At 42.1% G+C, this 24,846-nt stretch overlaps 1 protein-coding gene and 1 long non-coding RNA gene across 7 annotated transcripts in view; one reads left to right on the top strand and one right to left on the bottom strand.

Annotated features, from left to right (window-relative positions):
- Positions 1-6,967: 6,967 nt before the first annotated feature.
- The window catches only part of LOC138828359 (uncharacterized), a 30,531-nt gene continuing 12,652 nt past the window's right edge, over positions 6,968-24,846 (bottom strand). For all 3 annotated transcript variants that reach the window (XR_011372231.1, XR_011372232.1, XR_011372233.1), the window contains exons 5-7: positions 17,348-17,579; positions 7,944-8,071; positions 6,968-7,163 (exon numbers count right to left, since the gene is read on the bottom strand). This is a non-coding gene — a long non-coding RNA (uncharacterized lncRNA). The remainder of the gene's footprint in view (positions 7,164-7,943; positions 8,072-17,347; positions 17,580-24,846) is intronic.
- On the top strand, positions 11,236-24,797 carry LOC138828357 (butyrophilin subfamily 2 member A2-like). Of its 4 annotated transcripts, none has more exons than XM_070024395.1 (8): positions 11,236-11,437; positions 11,814-11,941; positions 12,742-13,089; positions 17,219-17,500; positions 19,495-19,686; positions 20,378-20,398; positions 20,493-20,519; positions 21,711-24,797. In XM_070024395.1, the coding sequence occupies exons 2-8, from the start codon at positions 11,860-11,862 to the stop codon at positions 22,331-22,333; spliced, it is 1,575 nt and encodes a 524-aa protein (XP_069880496.1). In that variant the 5' UTR covers positions 11,236-11,437; positions 11,814-11,859; the 3' UTR covers positions 22,334-24,797. The 4 variants fall into 4 exon arrangements, with proteins under 4 accessions (XP_069880496.1, XP_069880494.1, XP_069880498.1 ...); XM_070024393.1 differs by having other exon boundaries at positions 11,705-11,941; XM_070024397.1 differs by lacking the exon at positions 12,742-13,089 and having other exon boundaries at positions 11,705-11,941.

Genomic DNA, 24,846 nt, shown 5'->3' with positions numbered 1-24,846 from the left:
CTGTGTGTCTCCCCAGGAATAATGTTCAGCAATTCCAACACAGGTACTCCCTTGATGAAGGACTTTCTGTGGGTGGCAACTCAGCCCCCACAATTGCTTGTTCCGGTGCTTCTTCTGGTGGTGGCACTTGGCTTCATCTGGAAACTTCACCAGGAGAAAGAACAAGAACGTCAGACCAAAGGTAAAGTTATCAGAAGTCTAAGGCAGTCAGATCAAAGGAGGAAATGGAAAGAAAAGTTGAAGAGGATCAAGTGGCCTTGTTTAACTGAAAGGGTCTATGTTGTTGTTTGGTTATTTTTGTTTTTGTTTTTGTTTTTTGTGCTCTTAGTGGGCGTCCACTCAGACCCCCTCCCCCCAATTCCTTAGCTTTTTGGTTCAAACTGGTATTCTATCACGTGAGCTTCACTTCTCTTTCTGGCTTTGTGGTCGTTAATCCTCTCAAACTAAATAACCTAGGATTATAGCCACCAGTGTGGGCTTAATTGAAAAGTTTTTGGTGCTGTTTTTTGAGATGACATCTTCCTATGTAACAAGACAGACTCAGAGCTATGAAGTTCAGACTGTCTGTGAACTTGATCCTTCTGTCATTCTCCAAAATGCTGGGGTTACAAATATGCACCACTCCTCTGAAGTTTTTGTTTTTTTGGTCGGCCGTGGGGCTTGAACTCTGGGCCTGGGCGCTGTGCTTCAGCTCTTCAGCTAAAGGCAAGCGCTCTACCACTTGAGCTACAGTGCCACTTCCGGTTTTCTGGTGGTTTATTGGAGATAGGAGTCTCATGGTCTCTCCTGCCCGGGCTGGCTTTGAACCATGATCCTCAGATCTCAGCCTCCTGAGTAGCTAGGATTACAGGCGTGAGCCACCAGCGCCCGGCTCCCTCTGAAGTTTTGTATGTAATATTTTTTCATTCATTACCATCAACCTTGGTCAGTTTACTCCACTCAAACTATAACCCTGACTATGTCCTTGAGTTCCTAATTCCGCAATAGCTCACATGACCACAGAAATTGAAAGTCCTTTGCAAAGTGGGCCTGATACCTCTACTAATTCACTTCTTGTCCTTTTACAGAAAAACTCCAAAGAGAACTCAGTAAGTTCTGGCTGTCACTCTGCCCTGTGTTTGGTTTGAGTCCCTGTCATATGCCATTTATTTCATGAAATTTCTTTGCTCTACTTCAGGTTGGAGGAAAGCCCAGGAAGCGAATGGTAAGAATATTGGAATTTTATTCATTTAGTCATTATTTATTTAGTCTAAGACCTCACTAAAATTGACATTGTACTGATTCTTTTCCCTGAAGCCTCACCGGCTCTTACACAATTTGGAGTCTTAGCCCATCTTAGCCTTTGGTTCTTCATTCATAGATATCTCAGAGGTTTTTCAAATCTGTGTCCAAATCAAACTGGGTATATATTTTAGGTCCTAAAATATATTCCATTTTAAGCAAATTATTTGAATGTCCATTTTAATGTACAAAAAACAATGCAATCTAAGCAAAGTATCAGCGACTCACACCTATAAACCTGGCTATGCAGGAAACAGATTAAAAGAAATATGGTTCATGGCAGAAAATTCTTTGAGCCATCATCTCCAATTAACCAGCAAAATGTCAGACTGGAGGCATAGTGGTAGAGTGTCAGCCAGAAAAGCTGAGAGTATAAAACCTTGAGTTAAAGCCATGGTGCTGATATAAAACAAAACACAACTGAAGCAAAACCCATAATCTTTTTGTTTTTTATCTAAGACTAGGACTCAAACTCTATATTTAACTCCCTCACTGGCTGGCAACTCTACTACCTGAGCTATACCTCCAACCTCCCCAAACCTATCATCTAAGCCAACTTTATTATTATTATTATTATATTGTTAGCATTCTAGAGTCAATGATTGTGGAGTAGTTTTAGTTTTCAAGCTATATTTCCAGTCATATTCAGTGATAAATGACTTCCCTAAGGCCGGATTTTATTTTTTGTTGGCTTGGGGATTTGTTGTTGTGGGGTTTTTTTGTTTTTTGCTTTTGTTTTTTGCTGGTCCTGGGGCTTGACCTCATGTCCTGACCACTGTCTTCATAGTCTTTTTTACTCAATGCTGGCACTCTACCACTTAAACTACAGCTCTAGGTTTGGCTCTTTAGTAGTTAAATGGAGATAAAAGTGTCATAGACTTTCTTGCCAGGTCTGGCTTTGAACTGCAATCCTCAGATCTTAGCCTCCTGATTAGCTAGGATTACAGATATGAATCACCTGTACCTGGATGGTTTGGTTAATTTGAGACAAGGTCTTACCATGTAGCTCAAGCTGGCATTGAATTTGTAATCATCCTGCCTCAGCCTCCTGAGTGTTGAGATTATAGGCACAAGACACTACACTATGCTGGATTGACCTAACAAAGGAAACAGAAAGCTGTCACCATACTTTCCCCCTTCTTTATATGACTGGATAAAATCACCCAAGTCATTGTCAACTTTTCTTGCTCTCTATACTCAATCACATCTGACTCACCATCCAGTCCTGCTTTGTACTTCCTCTCACAAGATCCAGCTTTAAGTTTCCTACTGTGCATTCATTCACGTGGATACTAGTAAGACCTTCTATCTTTTAATGTACCCCAAATTCAGATTCCTTTTCTGTGCTACTTCCCCCCTTATCTCCACGGCCTGTTTGTTTCCCCATAGCATTAATGGCAACCCCATCTGTACAGTGTTCACTAAGTTAGAACATAAATCTAGAGACAGAGTTCCTGGGCTCAAATCCCTGTTTAGTCAGTAACTACTTGAGTGATTTGGATATGCGGTTAAACTTCTTTGCACTTAGGAAACAAGATAACAATAGTATTTAACACATAATGTAAATGCAGCAAATATATGTAAATCCCTAAACATAATACAAAGATTATAGTAGGTTCTATATCAACACTAGCTATTACTAATAGTAAGACTTAATCCTCATTTCCCCAACTCCAGGCCAGTATCTCACTTCAAGACCTCATTCACATCTTGCTGGAGTGTCATAGTAGCTTTTTATTTGGGCTCCCTATCTCCTTCCATCTGTCTCTCCAATAAGGACTAGCCATACTGTTTACTACAGCAGGCTTCATTCCACACAATACAACCATTGGGTAAACCCAGCTTAGTTCTGTTCTCTTTTCCTGGTTCACGTCCCAGGCTGTTACATGAGTTTGTATATGTTGGTGCATTGTAGCTATAGAGATACAAAAACAAACAAACAAAAAACCAGGGTGGGGAGGAGTAGTTGGGGAGGTGGGTAAGGAAGGGGAAAAACAAAGGAGGAAGCTCCATAGGAAACATACTCATTACCTTATTCATGTAACTGTAACCCCTCTGCACAGTATTTTTACAATAAAAAACCACACACACATCTAATGTGAGCAGAAACAGGAGATGAGTAAAGAGTTATCAGTGGAATCCGAGGCTATACTTAGGTGCCAAAAAGTGGAAATTGAATTTATGACACCCCCCCCCCCCCCCGCAACACACTGTGTTCTTTTTTTTTTTTTTTTTTTGTCGGTGACAGGGCTTGAACTCAGGGCCTGGGCACTGTGTGTGAGTTTCTTTTTGCTCAAGGCTAGCACCCTACCACTCTGAGCACCATTTCCAGCTTTTCTGGTGGTTAATTGGAGATAAGAATTTCAAAGGAGCTGTGTTGCTAGTGGTAATCCTGTAATCCTAGCTACTCAAGAGGCTGAGATCTGAGGATCATGGTTCAAAGCCTTCGGAGGCAGGAAAGGACGTGAGATTCTTTTTTTTTTTTTTCTACATTTTGAATACCTTACTAGTTCTTTAAGGTTGATGTGGTAGTACATGTTTCAGTTTCAACATTTGAGAGACTGAGGCAAAAAAGATCAGGAATTCTTTCTTGACTGTTTCTTTGTTTTACTATTTTTGCCTAATATTTTTAATATTGACCAAAGATATTATACACATTAACTTTTGAAATAATCATATTGTTGTACAGTGTTACCTTTCTTTTTTTTTTTTTTTTTAAGGATGTGAGATTCTTATCTCCAATTAACTACCTAAAAACCAGAAATGGAGCTGTGGCTCAAAGTTGTAGAGCACTAGCCTTGAGCAAACAAGCTGAACGACAATGCCTAGCTCCTGAGTTCCTGAGCCAAGACTAACAAGAGCAACAACAGCAACTGAAGTCTCATGGAAATGTTTCTGCCCAGTCTGGCCTCAAACCACAGTCCTCAAATCTAAGCCCCCTAAATACTAAGATTACAGGTGTGAGCCACCAGTGCCCAGCAGGCCAAGGAATTTGTGAGTTCTTGCCAGGGAGCACTCATCTCTCTTTTCTTTCTATCACAGATTGGAGGAAAGCTCAATCTTATGCTGGTAAGTGACCATTGAATTCCCAATGTCTTAGATTCAAACCTCCATAAAAAAAGATTTTCATGATCTTCATTCATCTTCTAGCTTTAGTTAGTGAGTGTATTAAACAGACTATAAATAGAGAACCTGAGACATTGCACAGCAGTGAAACCAAGTACTTCTCTAATCCTACTTCTGATAGTGCCTTTTACTCTTCTCCCAGTTTAAACCTTTTTCCTCTTTTTCTTTTTAAAATCCTCCATTCTCATTTTTCTCACTTTTTTTTTCAAGTCTCATTGTTTTCAACACTTTAGGCCTAAGAGGACACCATTGGATCACAAATGGGTGATGTGAATCTTTTATTTTTTTTAGTTGTGGGGCTTGAACTCAAGGCCTGAGTGCTCTACCACTCTGAGCCAAAGCTCCACTTCTGGTTTTCTATTGGTTAATTGGAAATAAGAATCTCAAGACTTTTCTGCCCAAGCCAACTCCAAACCTTGATCCTCAGATTTCAGCCTCCTGAGTAGCTAGGATTACAGATGTGAGACATAGACAACCAGCTGTATATGCATCTCATAGGAGATCCAGACTTGATCTCTGCATAGTTTTGCTCAGCTAGGCCCCTCTCCAATGGCAGACTATTGATGGAAGAGGAAAAAAAAAAATGTTTCCACCCAGCACCAGTGATCATGCCTGTAATCCTAGCTACTCAGGAGGCTAAGATCTGAGGATCATAGTTCAAAACCAGCCTGTAGAGGAAAGTCCATGAGACTCTTATCTCCAATTAACCACCAGAAAACTGGAAGTAGAACTGAACTGTGGCTCAAAGTAGAGCACCAGCCTTGAGCAAAAGAGTTCAGGGTCAGTGCCCAGGCCCTGAATTCAATCCTCACAACCAACAACAACAACAAAAAAGTTGATTAATGATTCAAGGTATATTGATCCTGGAGTTCCTTGGACAACCTAAGTGCTGCTGCTGCTGCTGCTGCTGCCGCTTCTTCATCATCATCATCATTTGTGGTGCCTGAACTCTGAGCCTGGGTGCTGTCCCTGAGCTCTTCAACTCAAGCTAACACTCTACCACTTGGCCACAGCATCACTTCCAGCTTTTTCTGCTTATGTGGTACTGAGGAATTGAACCCAGGGCCTCATGCATGCAAGGCAAGCACTCTACCACTGAGCCACCTTCCCAGCCCTACTTGTTATTATTATTATATTTTGTGCCATTATGATAGTTGGACTTATGTCTTAGAACTTTTGCTCAGCTTGCTTGCTCAATGCTGACACTCTACCACTTGAGCCATTCCTCAGTGCCCATATTTTGCTGAGTATTTTTTTTTTTTGTCAGTCGTGGGGCTTGAACTCTGGGCCTGAGCACCATCCCTCAGCTCTTCAGCTCAAGGCTGGCACTCTACCACTTGAGCCACAGCCTATTTTCTGAGTGGTTTATTGGAGATAAGAGTCTCACAGACGTTCTTACCCACGCTGGTTTTGACCTGCGATCCTCAGATGTCAGCCTCCTGAGTAGCTAGGATAACAGGCTTGCTGAGTATTTTGAAGATGGAGTCTATAGAACTTTTCTTCATGAGCTGGCTTTCTTCATGAACTGTGTTCCTCTGATCACAGTCTCCTGAGTAGCTAGGATTACAGATATGAACTATTGGTACCTGGCTTCCACATTTTATTTTTATTTCTTTCCCAATCTTCAAATCTACCAGTTTCCTAATTTGTCTGCCTGGACTATCCTGGCTATCTAAATCAAACTAAATTCAATATTTTTCCAGTCACAAGCAATATTTTGAACTTTGGAGATAAGTATATGTAAGTATGTTAAAGGGAAAAGTAATCAAATTTAAAGGACTTTCTGAGGCAAGTAAATGACAAGTTAAGGAGATTATGAAGACTTTAAAAAGGAAGAACCATCAAAATTTTGTAAATGTTCCTTTTATACTAATTTTTTTGTTTTATGTCATAAGAAAAAATATTGTCAGGGATTGTGATTTATTATCTGGGAATCTTCAGAATCTAGAACAAATGGCCCTTGAGTTATGATTCAATTTGAGATTCTTTTTGACTTAGTTATGATGTGAAAGTGATATGCATTCTGTAGAAACCATGCTTTGACTTTTCCTGGACTAGCAATGTACAGTAAGATTCTCAGCCAGGGATGGGAGTGTGGCTTAGTAGTAGAGTGCTTACCTCACATGCATGAAGCCCTGAGTTAAATTTCTCAGTACCACATACACAGAAAAAGCCAGACGTGGCACTGTGACTCAAGTGGTAGGGTACTAGCCTTGAGCAAAAGAAGCTCAGGGACAGTGCACAGCCCTAGAGTTCAAGCCCCAGGATGGAGGGGGGGAGGGAGAGAGAAGATTCTCAACCAACAATCTACAGCATATCATTTTCCCAAGCCCAAGCTTTGATGTTCTGTAGGCTAGGTGTATCAAATGTATTTTGACATATTATAGTCTGTTGTTTGTAACATGGATCATCTGTAGATATTCATGGCTTGGATACATCAGGCTAGCCTAACTATTATAATAAACTTAAAAACTCATTAGATAAACGTAATAAGAGTTTATTTACCTCTTCCACATTCAGCCAGAAGATGGGAAAGAAGGGGAAGAAAAATTATGCACGTTCCCTACAGGTCAGGTCTAGGAGTGGCCAAGTCTTCTCCTGCTTTATGTACAGAGGCTACAAAATGTCATTTAGCTGAGTCTCTGGAAGGAAAGGTGTCATACTTTGTTAAGTTTATGAAAGATTTCCCCACATAAGTCTTCTTAGATTATTCCTCTTAGCAAAATTAAAATTTCTCCAGAGAACCATGCAGACATCTAGGTACAGAGAACAAAGAAAGGTTTATTGCCGGGAAAGGGGGCCAGCAAGACTCCTTTTCACAAGGAAAGAATGAGAAGAAGCACCGGCTATTGTCTGGGGTGACCTATATAACCTAGGAGGTTTAGGAGGGGCTAGAAGGGGCTAGGAGGTGGAGACCCTGGTGTGGACATGAGGACCAGGGGCTTCATCATGTCGGACTAGGATTTATGGCTGCTGTCCAAATAGTAGATAAGGGTCCTGCAACTGCCCAGACCTGAAGGTCACTCTAAGGGGCTCTTGTTGCCTTAGATGGTGGTAGCTGCCCCCAGAGAAGCGCCATCCCAAAGTACAGGGGGTTGGAAGTTGGTTATTTACTGCCTTTACTTACATGGGCATAGTGTTGCCTAGGAAGGGAGCATGCTAAGCTGTGGAGAAGGGAAGGACTGAACTAAGCTATGGGAAGGGACTCATTTTGCTAACAATTCCTGTCAGTACCTGGCTCAGAGATACAATCTTTACCTTTGGGGGCCTCAATCTAGTAGAGAAGGGAACCATAGAACAGTGCAGTGACATAAGAGTGATTTATACAAAATGCCATGGGAGATGAGACACAGGGAAGAATGGTGGTTCCTGAATAGCTAGCTACCCTTGTTCCTGGGGACTGGATCTCCAGACTACAAAAACCCAGATGATTTGCTCTTCATGGAAACATCGGTATTTTCCCAGGATTTCTTCATGGGTTGGAGTCATCTTCTCTCTTTTCCCAGTCATTGAGCGTCCTGAGATGTTAGATTTACCTGGTGCTGTGTGTCCTTTTTTCTTTCTGCAGCTCATGTGACTCTGGATCCAGATACAGCCTACTTCGAGCTCTTTGTTTCTGAAGATTGCCAAAGTGTGAGCCGAAAAAATATATGGCAGGATCTTCCTGAAAAACCCCAAAGGTTCTTATTTGCCCCTTGTGTACTAGGCCAAGAGGCCTTCTCTTCAGGGAAACATTACTGGAAAGTTGAAGTGGGAGACAGGGATTTCTGGGGGCTCGGTGTTTGTGAAGAAAACTTCAAAAATACATTGTGGGTTTCAGAGTCACCTCAACATGGATTCTGGGCCATGGAACTGTATACTAATAAGTATCAGACCCTCACCTCACCTCCAACCTTCCTTCCCTTGAGTAGCCCCCTTTGTCGGGTAGGAATCTTCCTGAACTATGAAGCTGGGTATGTTTCCTTCTATAATGTGCCTGAAGAGTCTCACATCTACACCTTTCCCCAGGCCTCCTTCTCTCAACCCCTCCGACCCTATTTCTGCCTCTTTTTCTATCACCCAGCTCCTCTGACAATCTGTCACAGAGATGAACACTGCTTGGCCTTTCCCTCAGTTAAACCCATGGGAAAGAACTCTGCACTGGGCTTTAAAAGTCACTTCTAGGGGCTGGGAAGTTGGCTCAGTGGTAGAGTGCTTGCCTAGCATGCATGAGGCCCTGGGTTCGATTCCTCAGAACCACATAAGCAGAAAAAAGCTGGAAGTGGGGCTGTGGCTCAAGTGGTAGAGCACTATCCTTGAGCTGAAGAGCTGAGGGATAGCACCCAGGCCCAGAGTTTAAGCCCTACAACCGGACCTAAAAAATAAATAAATAAAAGTCACTTCTAGTCACTTCTGACTCTTCACTGGACTTTAAGCCCTACAACCAGACCCAAAAAAATAAACAAATAAATAAATAAAAGTCACTTCTAGTCACTTCTGACTCTTCATTGGACTTCAGGAAGTCTTTTGAAATTCTTTATACTTCATCAACAGTTAAGTACATATTCTCTCTAACATTTCTTTCTACTGAAAAATAAAAAGGAACTGTGCATCTGATCATACTAAATGGAATTTGTCAAAATGACCTCTAGGAAATGGAAACAAAAGTTTTTTTTCCTTTGTTTTTTTTCTTTTTGTCTTGTTTATGTCTAGGAATGTAAGAGGAGGCACCAAAACAGAGGGAAAAAGGGTAAACAAATGCAGCAGTGGTACTCACTAGACACTATGTTGAAAATAAACTATACAACTTATGGGTGGGGATGGGAGGGAAAAACTGGGAGAGAGTGGGGGAGTGTACTCTTGGTCTGACTTATGTAACTGTACCATCTCTGTATATCACCTTTATAATAATAATAAGTTAAGATAGATAGACATATCTTCTTTTTTTTTTTTTTTTTTTTTGTCGGTTGTGGGGCTTGAACTCTGGGCCTGAGCACTGTCCTTCAGCTCTTCAGCTCAAGGCGAGCACTCTACCACTTGAGCTACAGCGCCACTTCCGGTTTTCTGGTGGTTTATTGGAGATAGGAGTCTCATGGTCTTTCCTGCCCGGGCTGGCTTTGAACCGCGATCCTCAGATCTCAGCCTCCTGAGTAGCTAGGATTACAGGCGTGAGCCACCAGCGCCCGGCTTAGATAGACATATCTTTAAGTTCAACTACTCTTTTTCAAGTTCAAGTCATGGGACTTGAACTCTGGGCCTGGGTGCTGTCCCTGCGCTCTTCAGCTCAAGGCGAGCATTCTACCTCTTGAGCCACTTTTGATTTTCTAGTGGTTTATTGGAGATCAGAGTCTCACAGACTTTTCTGCCCGGCTAGCTTTGAACCATGATCCTCAGATCTCAGCCTCCTGAGTAGCTAGTATTACAGGCGTGAGCCACCGGCGCCCAGCTTCAACTACTCTTAAGCTCCATCCTAGTCAACATGGAGTCTCAGTTCCTTTGACTTTTACACTCAGACATGCAGTATTTTCTTTCTGTATCTTCTGGGGGTCTGGGAAAAAGTTAGGGCTAGTGTATGTTGTTCCAGAGCTGAGTGGTACAGAGGGCCAAGGAATAACAGTCCAATACCACAGAGTCTTGTCAGGAATTGTCAACCCAGCTGGAAACTGAAAAACAAAAAGCAGAGGCAAGAAATATGGATACAAAGATGACAAAGATAAGAAATATAGAGAGGAATGTCTATCTGATCTTCTTTTATTTAAAATGACCATCTTAGTATCATGAAGAAAAGAAAGATAGATGCATCTTTTTTTTTTTTTTCTTTTTTTTGCCAGTCCTGGGCTTGAACTAGGCCTGGGCTCTGTCTCTGAGCTGCTTTTGCTCAAGGATAGTGTTCTACTGTTTGAGTCACAGTGCCACCTCTGGCTTTTCTGAGTAGTTTACTGGAGATAAGAGTCTCATGGACTTTCTTCTCCCCCTGGCTTCCAACCACAATCCTCACTCAGATCTCAGCCCCCTGAGTAGCTAGGATTACAGGCATGAACTTCTGGCTCCCAGCTAGCAGTGGTCATCTTTAATACCTGGAACAACAGTAGGAAATACAATGTAAATAGGACCAAAGTCAAAACATTTCAGTTCCACAGGAAAACTTCCATTTTATTTTGAGTCATAGAAAACCTTGCAAGGTACTAAATGAAGCTCGTAGAGAAGTTACTTTCCAGGGCATCCTACTATTCTGGGACTTAATTTAACATCATATACCACATGATAGCAACTCTGAACTCCAATCCCCAGATCTCAGTCTTCTGAGAGGCTTACAGGTGTGGATCACTGATGACAGGTCCCAATAGTTTTTACATGAAAGACAAGACCATCTAACAGATACAGCAGCCTCCTCCTATTTCTTGTTTCTGAAATCTCTTTCACTGCACCATCTCAAAGGCTAATAACTTGAATAAGATTCTTCTTACTATGGAAAGAGGGTGACTCTTGTTCACATAATATCCTTGCCCTTCCAGTCCTAACCATGAGACACTTCCACACAGAACCCACATATCATGGTCAGCAGCCACAATTAGCTTGAAATCTCAGCCTTAACAACAACAAAGAAAAGTATTACCTTGTTCTGAACAAGCAAAAAGGAAATAAAAGATACTCTCAAAAGACTATTTGCGGTTTGGTATTCCCGCCCCCTTCCCCTCCCCCCCTCCCCCTCCTCCCGCTTCTTTCAGTTTTTCTAGGTATTCTCCCTAGTAACTGATGATAGAAAAGCCGAGGAATACCATTGGCTACTGAGCTACAGCGGACCAATCGTGAGCTCTAGAGCACTCATTGGAAATTTGGGGTTAGGAGTGGGAATGGACCGGATCCGAGGACTGGCGTCCGGTATCCCCATATCCTGTAAATAATGCAAGGCAAAGAAAAGTTCTTTTCGAGCGGCTTGTTCTCAGGTGGAAATTGTGACCATGAACCTGTTGGAGAAAAGAGGAATGATGGTAAAATTGTCCTTTGTGGGAGAGAGAAGAAACGAAAGCACAGAGGTTAATTCCAGAAGGTAAGGAAGGGAAGGGAAGCGCCCCGTGGATCCGGGGTCTCCCCTGGTCAGGGGAAGCCCACGGTGGGGAGGCACAGCCGCCCCTGCTTTACCAGGGGTCGATCGGCCAGGCTCACGGGGAAAGGGAAGGAAGGTGTGGAAGAATATCAAGTGACAACCGAAGAAACCGGACTCTGGAAAGAAAAACGAGCCGAACAGGGGAGAAAACTGTCTGCCTGATGTTTCGTTCTTTTGTTTCATGGAATGTTTAATGAACCTATCTATCAGGGTATACCGGAACCACAAGATGAAGGGATCTGCCCAAGACAGGAGTTAGGATGAAAGTCTGCCCTAGATGAAAACGACTTGGCCGATTTCTCATCCTATGTAACCCTAGGCGTTGGGTCCCTGCCTGGCCTAGATGAATCCCATTCTGGAGACGTATGGAGTCAGTTGCTTCACTGCACCTCAGCCTGGCGGCCTCCCTTCTCTCCCCCTTCCTCAGCCTGTGTGCACTGGTCTCAGGTAGGTTTGTATACGACTTGCTCCTAATCAACTTTTCATAAAAGCAGCCTCAAAACTTAAGTCTGTGAACAAGAGCCGGAGGGAGGACTGCAAACTGTGTAGACTCATCCTTGAATTCTGAATTCTGGATTTAGACTAGTGTTGTTCAGCAGAAAAGCATTGAGACCCACGAAAGAGAGCTGCACACAGAGCTGTAAATTTTAAAGCAGCAACGTTTCAGAAAATAAGAAACAGATGAAACAATGTTTAATATTTTGTTTACTTGCCAATAGCTATTATTATTGAAGTACTACTTAATGCAAAATATTACTAAGAAAATATTTAATATTTTAAATTCTAACTTTTTACACCTGGCCCAAGTGGCTCACGCCAGTAATAAAATTCCAGTTTGCAGTGATAAAGGCTACATCAAGTCTTTAATTAAAAATAAGTGCCTTATAAATGTTAGATGTTCCAGGTGCTGGCTCATGACTGTAATCTTTGCTACTTAGGAGGCTGAGATCTGAGGATTGAGGTTTGAAGCCAGTACAGGCAAGAAAGTTCATAAGACTCTTATATCCAATTAACCACCAAAAAGGCAGAAGTAGAACTGTCAGTTAAGTAAAGCTATAGAGCACCATCCTTGAGCAAAAAAGTTAAGGGATTGCTGGGTTCCAGTGGCTCATGCCTGTAATCCTAGTTACTCAGAAGGCCGAGATCTGAGGGTCACAATTCAAATTCAGGTCCGTAAAACTCTTATCTCTAATTAACTACCACCAGAAAACCAGAATTGGTGCTAATTTTCTGTCTTTGTTGGACAGGCCAGTTTTCTGTTGTGGGGCCAACTGATCCCATCCAGACTATGGTGGGAGAAAACACCACATTACACTGCCACCTGTCACCTGAGAAAAATGCTGAGGACATGGAGGTACGGTGGTTTCGGTCTCAGTTCTCCTCTGCCGTGCTGGTGTATAAGGGCAGGCAAGAGAGAACAGAGGAACAGATGGAGGAATATCAAGGAAGAACCACCTTTGTAAGCAAAGACATCAACAAGGGAAGCGTGGCGTTGATTATTTACAATGTCACAGCCCATGACAATGGCATCTATCACTGTTACTTCCAAGAAGGCTGGTCCTATGATGAGGCCGTCATGCGCCTTGTGGTGACCAGTAAGTCACTTCAAATTGCTCTATTGCTTTTCTCCAGCATGACTTTTGGGGAAAGTGTTTCTCCTAACTGCAGGCCTATTGTATAGTAGCAGATTTACTTGTTTGTTTGTTTCTACAATCCTTTACATAGAGAGGGTAACCTTTAAGTGGGTTTGTTCTGTTAAGCTGTAGACATTGGTTCTTGAGATGCACACACAAAACTTAGTTGTGACCTTGAGCAAAGGAGTACAGTTAATCCCTGAAGATAATGCTTACTTTTGCTTTATCATTGAAACTGGTTACTTTTGAAAGTGCAGGCAGCATTGTCATTAATTACACTGGGACAACTGATAACAGGTCTGTCTAATGAACTACAACATAAATACATATAATTTATTGAGCAATATTAATCTTGCCTTTTCTGCCTTTTCCTAAATACAGATTGTAGAATGATGAACATGTACATAGATAATTTAATAAAGCATGATTAAGAGGCAAAATTATGTACTCAGTTTGGTAGATCCACAGAGACACTGACTGAGATTCTGCCAGGAGAAATTTTTTTTTTTTTGGTCAGTCATGGGGTTTGAAATCTGGGTCTGGACGCTGTCCCTCAGCTCTTCAGCTCAAGACTAGTGCTCTACCACTTGAGCCACAGCACCACTTCTGGTTTTTTTTTTAATTTTAATTTATTTTTTATTGTGAAAATACTATACAGAGGGGTTACAATTAGATGGGCAAGATAATGAGTACATTTCTTATCAAGCATTGTAGCCTCCTCCTTTGTTTCCCCTTCCCATCCCACTTCTGATTTTTTTGAGTGGTTTATTGGAGATAAAAGTCTCACAGCCTTTTCTGCCCAGGCTAGCTTTGAACCACAATCCTCAGATCTCAGCCTCCTGAGTAGCTAGGATTATAGACGTGAGCTACCAGCGCCCAGCACCAGGCTCCAGGAGAAATTTGATGGGCTTTAGAATAGAAATGACAATAAAGCCAGAATTTCTTTTCTTTTTTCTTTTTCTTTTCTTTTTTGCCAGTCCTGGGCCTTGAACTCAGGGCCTGGGCACTGTCCCTAAGCTTCTTTTGCTCAAGGCTAGCACTTTACCACTTGAGCCACAGTGCCACTTCTGGCTTTTTCTATGTATGTGTACTTAGGAATTGAACTCAAGGCTTCATGCATGCTAGGCAAGCATTCTACCACTAAGCCACATTCCCAGCCTCCAAGCCAAGATTTCTAAGAGTGTATTAATAATGAATTTGAGAAATGACCTCATTCCCCAAAGCTAGTATAATCTAGTTTAAGAGAAACTTTTGGACACTGGAAGAGCCTTTAAGACATAGAAGAATTGATGGTGGCATTTTGGCATTGGAGTCCATTGAAGTAAGTGCTTTAATTTCCTGTCTTTAATAGAATTTATTGAGTAGGCTTAATAGAGGAACTACTGTATAATAAAAATTTGTATGATCAGAAAGATCAGGCCCTGTACTAATCCCTTCACACAGATTATTTTAGTTGATCATGTTAACAACCACATAAAGAAAGCAATTTCATTTTACTTTTACAGTTGAAGCTATAAGGTTCATAGAGGTTACTTCATTGATAAGTAGTAGAGTCAACTGCCATGTAATAGAAAATGTCACCCAAAGGGATTGAGTCAAAATCAGGTAAGGTTTAGGGTAAAGAAGTGTGGATCGTGGGGCAAACAGGACACTTCACTGGTGCGTAAACTAAAATGTTATGGAGTGTGAGGTGGTAAAGATAAATGGTAGTAGGGCTGGGAAGGTGGCTCAGTGGTAGAGCGCTTGCCTTGCATGCCAGAGGCCCTGGGTTTGATTCCTCAGCACCACATAAGAAAAAAGCCGGAAGTAGTGCTGTGGCTCAAGTGGTAGAGTGCTAGCCTTGAGCTGAAGAGCTGAGGGACAGTGCCCAGGCCCAGAGTTCAGGCCCCACGACCGGACCAAAAAAAAAAAAAAAAAAAGATACATGGTAGTGATGAAAGTGATAAAAATCATACTCTTATTATAATAGCTACCATTTATTGGGCAATCCCTGTCCACTAAATGCAATCTGTGCAGTACCTCATTAACTTCTCCCAACAATTTTAGATAAGGAAATATATCAACATGGATAATCCACATTAGCAAGAAGTAGAGCAAAGATTTAAATCTGAATTTTTCTGATTCCATGGCCCCTCCTTTGTGTAAGTATTTTGCCTCTCAAGCCTTCCTAATAGCACATTTTTCAGCATTCAGACCATATCTTCTTTCATTGCACAGCACAGGTTTGGCTATTAGGTAAGAGGAACATTAATGTTTTGCTTCTTAGAACGATACCATTTTTTTCTCACAATCTGCCCTGTCTTCTAAGCCAACTACCTATTTATCACTGTTATGGGTGCAGAGAAACCGGGAACAAATGTTTTATAATACATTCTACCAAGATACAAAGAATTACCAATTCCCAATATAATTTGCCACAGTCCATTTGGATATGAGCAGGAAGTTGAAAGGAAAGAGGAATGAGTTGAGTTCTATGGGTTTGGGGTTTACTCAAGGTGATATTGTTGCGATTTTATGAATTTAAAAAAATTGTATGATCATTGGGCATATGGCCAAAGGGACAGAAATCTCCCAGGAACGTGTCTGCAGTGTCCGCACATCCAGTCAGGAAGCCTTAATTGAAGACTCTTTTAAACATATAATATGATGAGGAAGAGTTTAGATCCACAGTATTTTTTTTAGGATGGTCGTCTGATGACATATGCTGGGGAATGATATTGTTATTGTAGCTATAATGCATTCAGATCTTCCCAACAGGGGAGGTTTATACAAAACTACCTAATTAGTTGAGCTTCTCAGAGGTAAACATCTCTGAATTGGGACAAAGGCCAGCTTTACAGGATCTCTTTACTCACTCTCCTAAAAATATCAGCTTCTATGGTTAGTAGATAACTGGAAGCTTTTCTTTTGTTTGTTTGTTTGTTTTGTTGGTCATGGGGCTTGAACTCTGGGCCTGGGCACTGTCCTTGCGCTCTCCAGCTCAAGGCTAGCACTTTACCACTTGAGCCACAGTACCACTTCCTGTTTTCTGAGTGGTTTATTGGAGATAAGAGTCTCACAGTCTTTCTTGCCTGGGGTGGCTTTGAACTGCAATCCTCATATCTCAGCCACCTGAATAGCTAGGATTACAGGTGTGAGCCACCAGCGCCCGGCTGGGAGCTTTTCTTTACTTGGCCAGTAAGAAAGACACTGTGGTGTGAAGTCCTGAGCTAGAAGAGAAGACAGTATCTTGAGATATTAAGATTATGGAAGCCTGGCAAGTTTCCATCCTTGTTATATTATTCTAGAATTTCAAGAGGCTAAGGTTCCTGACAAGGAACAGAAAATGAATCCCTAAGCCTATCTGTTTTATTTTTATTTATTTATTTTTTTTTGGGGGGGGGTCCGGTCGTGGGGCCTGAATTCTGGGCCTGGGCGCTGTCCCTCAGCTCTTCAGCTCAAGGCTAGCACTCTACCACTTGAGCCACAGCGCCACTTCTGGCTTTTTTCTTTTTGCTTATGTGGTACTGAGGAATCAAACCCAGTACCTCATGCTTGCAAGGCAAGTGCTCTACCACTGAGCCACCTTCCCAGCCCCGCCTATCTGTTTTAGATTGGAGTGAAAAATTAAACTCTCTGGAAGAATAAATCAACTAGCATTTACAGCAGACATCACAGAACCACAATGCTGTCATGGTGCCTGAATGTGGAGTACAAGGAAAAGATAATGATGTAATCCTGTGCTCTCAGAGCTATATTGGTCTTCTCCAACATCAAGCTTCCTTCTTTCTTCTTTTTTCTCTTTTCCTGTTTCTTCCTCCCTCTATCCCTTTTTGTCTTCCTTTTTTCACAGATGGCATACTACAGCAATGCACGGAATTTGCATATTCAGTGTCCCAGTGCTCAATTGCACTATACCTTTTGCCTTGGCTTCTACTATAAAGAGCTGATACTCTAAGACATAATGACTAAAACATCACTGCCGGTTTTGTAGTTTTGGGGATTGAATCCAGAGCTTTGTGCATACCAGGCATGGCACTGAGCATATACACTGAGCTATATCATCAGCTCAACCACTGCATTTTTAACTGAGCCCTGCTCTCCCTCGTAGGCATGGGCTCTAAGCCTCTCATTGAAATGAATGGCCATGAAGATGGAGGCATCCTGCTGGAGTGCACATCTGGAGGGTGGTACCCAGAACCCCATGCAGTATGGAGAGACCCATATGATGAGGTCATACCTTCCTTGGAGGAGTCTTATGCTGCTGACAGTGATGGTCTCTTCATGGTCACCATGACTGTGATCATCAGAGACTGTTCTGTGAGGAATATGACATGCTCCATCAACAACACTCTGCTTGGACAGGAGATGAGAAGTGTGATTTTCATTCCAGGTCAGTTTTCTGCCCTGTGAAGACTCACATTTGAAGGTAGGGTTCTCAGCAGACACATTGAAGTGGTAGTGAATAGGACCTGAGTGAGAGAAGAGTGTTAGTGGAAGCTAAACCCTGAAGAGCAGAAAGCTAAAGCTAAGCTGAGGCCTTTTCTTTGGCACAAGAAGAAATCAAGTCATCTCAAAATACATGTGTAGAAGCTTCTTCAATTAGGGTATGTCTGTTTTCCCCACCCAGTGCTGCAGCAAAGTTTAAACATTAAGAGCAACCATATGCCAGGTATGATGGTATATGCCTATATTTATAACACTTAGGAAGTGAAGGCAGAAGGATTATAGATTTGAGGGCAGCCTGTGCCACATAACAAGCTCCAGAACAGACTAGGATACATAGCAAGATATTTCTTATAAGGAAGAAAAACTACCCCTGCAAAAGTAACCCCAAAAGAACAATTATAAACCATGGACAGAGGTATGGAAAAATGACTCTATATCCTGTGGAACTCTCCTGTTGAAGATCTCCTTTTAGGGCCAGGGGATTTCCCAAGGGACACCTCTAGGGAAATTCTCTGTCTTCCATAGATTCTTCAACAAATACTCAAAAGTATCTTCCATGTTAAAGACACTAGTCTAGAGTCCAAGGTTAAATCATTGAATATAACATATGAAGATGCATGATCTCATGGAGTTTACATTCTTAGAGAACAATAAATTCAAGTGGCCAAATAAACTGAATGTTCTATAAGATTATTATGAACACTGTGGGAAAAATTAAACAAGGAGGATCCAGGAAGTAACAGGAATGTAGAATGTTTAAATTATTAACAGGGGGGCTGGGAAGGTGGCTCAGGGGGGCTGGGAAGGTGGCTCAGTGGTAGAGCACTTGCCTTTCATGCTCAAAGCCCTGGGTTCGATTCCTCAGCACCACATAAGCAAAAAGAAAAAAGCCGGAAGTGGCGCTGTGGCTCAAGTGGTAGAGCGCTAGCCTTGAGCTGAAGAGCTGAGGGACAGTGCCCAGGCCCAGAGGTCAGGCCCCACGACTGGACCCAAAAAATAAATAAATAAATAAATAAATAAATAAATAAATAAATAAATAAATAAATAATTAACAGGATGGCCGGGCACTGGTCATGCCTGTGAGGCTGAGATCTGAGGATCGTGGTTCAAAGCCAGCCTGGGCAGGAAAGTCCGTGAGACTCCTATCTCCAATAAACCACCAGAAAGCTAGAAGTGGTGCTGTGGTTCAAGTGGTAGAACATTAACCTTGAGCTGAAGAGCTGAGGGACAGAGCCCAGGCCCCCAGACTTCAAGCCCCATGATGGTCAGAAAGGTCTGTAAAGAGAAATAAGGGAACTAAACAAATAAGAGAATGAGCCAAACAGATATTTAAAGATTTAAGCACCATAGGTAATAGGAAAAATACATGCCAAGGACTAAGGTATGAGTGTGCTTAGGAGTTTCAACCCAGCTATGTGGCTGGAGCTGAGTGAATACAAGCAATGGGAGGAGATGAAATCACAGAGACCACATATATACAGCAGTATAGGCCACAGACTTTGGCACTTAGTCTGATAAGTTAGGAAAACATTGGGGGAGTTTTAGCAAAGAATGAACATGATCTCAGGCTCCTTTATTGAGAATCAACTGATACGACAAGGGCAGAACAGACTGCACAAAGGAAGGGTAGGATAAAGATGAAGGGAATGAAACATTCTAGGCAAAGATGAGTGAGTGGTTTATATCTAGGGTGGTGGCTGTGGTAATTAAACATAGCTGGTTAGCTTTATTCAATGGAATTCTTTCCTTGGTAATCTCAGGTGTTCTGCTTTTCTGTCTCTTGAACTCTAGCCTCGATACTTGTTATGGGGTCTGCCAGCACAGAGCCACCATCTTTCTCCTACTAGAGAAAGGGGACCTGCGGGAGCTCTTTAGATGTACTCCTGAAGCACATCCTTGCTCCTGGTGTCCTGTTTCCCACTAAATGGTACTTTCCAGCTCCACTTTCAGAATCCTTCATGCCCAGCCTATCTCCCTGGATGGTGGTCCTGACTGTCATCTTGCCTGTTCTGATCCTCCTAATATCTGGAAGCATCTGTTTCATCAAGAAACTACACAGCAGAAAGGAAAGTCTGTCAGCAGAAAAGGAGTTTGAACATGAAGAAAAAGAAATTGCACATAAGGAACTGGGTAAGGGTGTGTGTAAGAAGAGAAAAATCAAATAAAAAGTAAAAAGGTGGAAAGACAGTTTATTGCCATAGAAAGGATGCTGTTCTGCTAGATAGAAGGTTGAAGAATAGGGAAGAAAGGCAGCAACAGAAGCTTGAAACTCTCAAACCTCACACATCCTTATCCCTATGATCATGCTTTCTTCTGACTTGCAAATGTTATATTTATTTACCCAGCTTCAACAATATTAAAATTTTCAACAAAAGTAAGCCTGCAAAATTATTGATACTGCCAGGCTCTGGTGGCTCACACCTGTAATCCTGCCTACTCAGGAGGCTGCCACGTGAGGATTGTGTTCAAAGCCAGCCCAGGCAGGAAAGTCCATGAGACTCTTATCTCCAATAAACTACTGAGAAAAAGCCAGAAGTGGTGCTATGATTCAAATGCTATGATTCATTTCTAGCCTTGAGCCCAGAGGCCCAGGAACAGAACCCAGGCCCTGAGTTTAAGCCTTAGGATAGGAAAAAAAAAAGTATTGGTACTATCCAGGGCCTTGATTACATATCATTTCTGGTTTCTGACAGTTTCCAGGTGTGCTAGGGGGTAGCGGGGAGTGGGGTTGGGGTGGGAGTGGTATCATTTAAATAAGAACAATTCTGCATCTACATCATTGAACACAGACCCATTATTTTATTTTTGTTTCTTTTCTCAGAACAACTTCAAGAGGAACTGCGTAAGTTTAGCCTTTCCTGAGTTACTATTTGTACTATTTGTGTTCTGCTTGGCTAGCCATTATCTCCTGACATTCACCTCTCTGTCACTTGCAGGATGGAGAAGAACTCTCTTAATTGCTGGTGAGTGCCTCTGCTGTTCCCTTGGGGTCTTGTGCTTTCCTCTCTAACCAGCCAACAGGACTCTTCAGAAGACATGAACAAGGGGCCAAGCTGGCTGCAGTGAGGAAGCAAGAAGCTGCAGGTGGTTTGTCAGCAATGGTCCACCAAAATTGGACCCCAACTTGTTTTGTTTTTGGTCGGTCATGGGGCCTGAACTCGGCCTGGGCGCTGTCCCTCAACTCTTCAGCTCAAGGTTAGCGCTCTACCAGTTAGGGCACAGAACCACTTCTGGCATTTTCTGTTTATATGGTGCTGAGGAATCGAACCAAGGTCCTCATGCATGAGGGACAAGCCCTCTACCACTGAGCCACCTTCCCAGCCTATGGACCCCAGTTTTTCTCTCAGGGAATTTTTCATATATTTTCATCAGTCCTATGTTTCACATTCCACAATCCTTTCTTTAGAATGATCCATACTTACCAGAGGTCTTCTTATATAGAAAAGACTGCCTCAAGAGTAACTTTTAAAGAAGTTGATGCTCTTGAATCTTGGATTGGTTGGGAAGAAGAGCATTCCATCTTAGCTAATTTATAATGTAGAAGATAGTTACATTGCACAGTCAAATGTCCAAGTGGAAAAAATGCAATAGAAAAAGCAAGAAAGTTGAAGAGTACACCATTATGTGTCTAGAAATGCCCTCCTGCTCTCACAAGCACACTGCTATTCTGTGTATAACTTTTGAGAGGAAGAGGAGATATGAATGTGGAAGAGTTTGTGTTTTCTGAAAAGTCCTATTGGCTGGTTAGTAAATCATGATTTAAGATTGGGGAGAGTGGGACAGAACATCTTTTTGATGGTTTAAGTAAGTGGCATAGTTTCTGACTAAAGAGAGTTCCAAAGATCATTAATAGACAAGGGGTGGAACTGACAATCCTGAAAGTAGGAATTTTAATTATGATACATTTGCTACAGTTTCTGGGTTTCTTAGAGCTCCAGTGCTCCTCTACTGAAGGCAATGTGCTTGTCACTGACAGAATATCAACCATAGTGTTTCCCAGCCTAGAAGCTGCCTAGGTTGAGTAGTCTTCATAGAAAAAGCTAGTACATAAGAGAATCCCCCATCCGCTCTCTGGACCTTTCCAGGGATAAAAGCTTATACAGTCTTCAGGGATCTTGAGACCTCAGCAACTAACCTTAAGACTTCTTCCACAGCTGATGTGGTTCTGGATCCAGATACTGCTCATCCTGAGCTCTTTCTGTCAGAGGACTGCAGAAGTGTGAGACGAGGTCTTTCTCGGCAGAGCGTGCCTGATAACCCAGAGAGGTTTGATTGTCGGCCTTGTGTCTTGGGCCAGGAGATCTTCTCATCCGGGAGACATTACTGGGAGGTGGAGGTTGAAAATGTAATGGTGTGGGCTGTTGGAGTTTGTAGAGACAGTGTGGAGAGGAAAGGAGAGGCCTTGCTGCTTCCTCAGAATGGCTTTTGGACCCTGGAGATGTTTGGGAACCAGTACCGGGCTCTGTCCTCCCCTGAGAAGATTCTTCCTCTGAAAGAGCGCCTCCGCCGCGTGGCCATCTTCCTGGACTATGAAGCTGGAGATGTTTCCTTCTACAACATGCGGGACAGGTCACACATCTACACATGTCCCCGTTCAAACTTTTCTGGTCCTCTGAGACCCTTTTTTAGACTGGGTTCTGATGACAGTCCACTCTTCATCTGCCCAGCGTTCAGAGGGGCTCAGGGAGTCACAGTGCCTGAAGGGGGGCTCATTTTACACAGAGCAGGGACCCACCATCACCCACAGAACCAATTTCTTGGTCTCAGACTCATGTAGGGATGCCACGGCCCTCAGCTACCACTACACAGAGCCCTGGTGGAAAACAGGCCCTTCTTCCCTGTGATCACAGAACACATACTGCTTCCTTCATACTCACTTCAGGCTCCAGCAATTCACTCCGTCACTAGGCTGTGGCTTTAGTCATTCATTTATTTGTAACTGTGGAGCAGGGGCCAATCTTAGGAAATGGCTACTATTCCACCTCTGTCAGGCAAGAACAATGCAAGAGGGGGAAGGGCAGAAAATCTGTTGTTTCAGCATAAAGCAACCTTGAGCAAGATTGAAGCCAAGACTCCAGACTTTGAGAACTTGGGATGAGGATAATCAGATGCCACAGGATGTAAGAGGAAGGGGGAATCACAGAGGAAGCGAGAACAATAAATGGAGGTCAGAAGTAGAAGGGGACTAGAAAGCTGGGAAGAAAACCAAGGCTGTAGTTAAGTCCCATCGTGATTACTAAGGAGTCACAGGAGCTGATGGCCCATTTCCATTTAACACCCCCCGCCCAATTTCCAGACCACACCATAAAGACCACACATATTCAGGCCTAGGCCTAAGATGTAAAAGAATAAACAATGATGCATCTGGATTTGGCCTGTCACAGGCATCAATGCAATAAACAAGTCAGCACTCAGTCATTGAGAAAAGCTTGGTATTTAAAGACTGGTGAGCAGGTGAATATTTTGCCAAGTTTACCACAGGGCTGAGGGTCAGGGGAGACAGTAGAAGTTTCAAGCTTCTTGGTCTCAGGATGCCTTTGGATACTTAAAAATGATTAATCAATCCATAAGACCTTTGTTTGAGTTAATATCTGTTATTCATGTTATTTGAGATTGAAACTGAAAAACTTTTAAAATAAATTTATTTCTATTAAAATAATAAACCAGGGACTGGGAAGGTGGCTCAGTGGTTGAGTGCTTGCCTTGTATTCATGAGGCCCTGGGTTCGATTCCTCAGCACCACATAAGCAAAAAACAAAAAACCAGAATTGGTGCTGTGGCTGAAGTGGTAGAATGCTAGCCTTGGGCTGAAGAGCTGAGAGACAATGCCCAGGCCAGGCCTAGTTCAGGCCCCACCATTGACAAATAATAATAATAAATAATGGGCTGGGAAGGTGGCTCAGTGGTAGAGTGCTTGCCTCGCATGCATGAGGCCCACATAAACAGAAAAGGCCAGAAGTGGTGCTGTGGCTCAAGTGGTAGGGCACTAGCCTTGAGCTGAGGAGTTGAGGGACAGCGTCCAGGCACAGAGTTCAAGCCCCACGACTGATAAAAATAAAAAAAATAATAAACCAGCTATAGTTTAATATAAATAGCAGGTCTTATAAAATATTGTATCAAAATCAAAATTCATTTTATTGAGAAGTGTGGGATTATCTGTTTTTGCAAATCTAATGCCTAGTTTAATAAAACATGGCTAGTTTCTCAAATCTTTCTTTGCATTTAAGCTGTTGGGATAAAAGAACATATAGGAGAAACAAAAACAAAAGAATTTATAGGATCTACAAAAGTATATAATGTGTACTAGTGAAAGAATGAGAGTAAAGGCAATGATAATATTATTGTAATGAAAGCATACTAAATTTACAAATTCCTTGAAACTGTATCAGAGACACTCCCCCCTGCAGGAATCCTCAATTCATATTTTGAGAACTTGAGAAAATATTTTTGATTTTAGACAATTCAGTAGTCCAATTCTAAAGAGAGGCTGAAAACATTATAAGTCAAAATTGCTATTAGGTAGTTATACATGGATACACTCTGGAGCAAACCAGGAACATATTGATTTGTAAAGACAAGAGGTCAGAATTGTTTATATTGATATGCCAGAGTCAGATCATTCAAGCTGCTATAGTAATATACCATAGGCTGGATGGCTTACAAACAACAGAAATTTCTTAGCGTTCTTTAGGTTGGAAAGCCCAAGTCAGGGTGCAAGCAAATTCAATACCTAGTGAGGGCCTACTTTCTGGCTGTGTCTTCACAGAAGGGAAAAGGAGTTTCTCTAAGATCTCTCTTATAAAAGCACATTTCATTTACTGTGTATTCACCCTCTAGGATCTAATCCCTCCCAAATGCCCCACCTCTAAAAGCTTTCATATTGAAGATAAAATTTTAACAGTACATACTTAGTCTATTACCATACATATATTTATATAATTTGTAATGATTTATTTACTTTTTTTTTTTGTCAGTAATAGGATTGGGCTTGGGCACTTCCCTGAGCTCTTCAGCTCAAGGGGAGCATTCTACCACTTGAGCTACACCACCACTTCTAGTTTTCTGGTGATTAATTGGAGATAAGAGTCTCTTTGAGGTTCTGCCTGAACCTTGATCCTAAGAAATCAGCCTCCAGAGCAGCTAGGATTACAGGCATGAGCCACCATTAAGATAATGATAACTATCATTGTGAAGATTAAAAGGTGTTTGTGACTTTAAAATTAATAAATAAATAAAACTTAATTTCAAAAAAAGTTTAAAGTGTTTCTCTTTAGCCTTACAGAGTTCTCG

This window comes from Dipodomys merriami, unplaced genomic scaffold (genome assembly GCF_024711535.1).
Source record: "Dipodomys merriami isolate MVZ:Mamm:240054 unplaced genomic scaffold, mDipMer1.0.p SCAF_16, whole genome shotgun sequence".
Classification (NCBI taxonomy): Eukaryota; Metazoa; Chordata; class Mammalia; order Rodentia; family Heteromyidae; genus Dipodomys; species Dipodomys merriami.
This window is presented reverse-complemented; position numbering and strand designations above follow the sequence as displayed.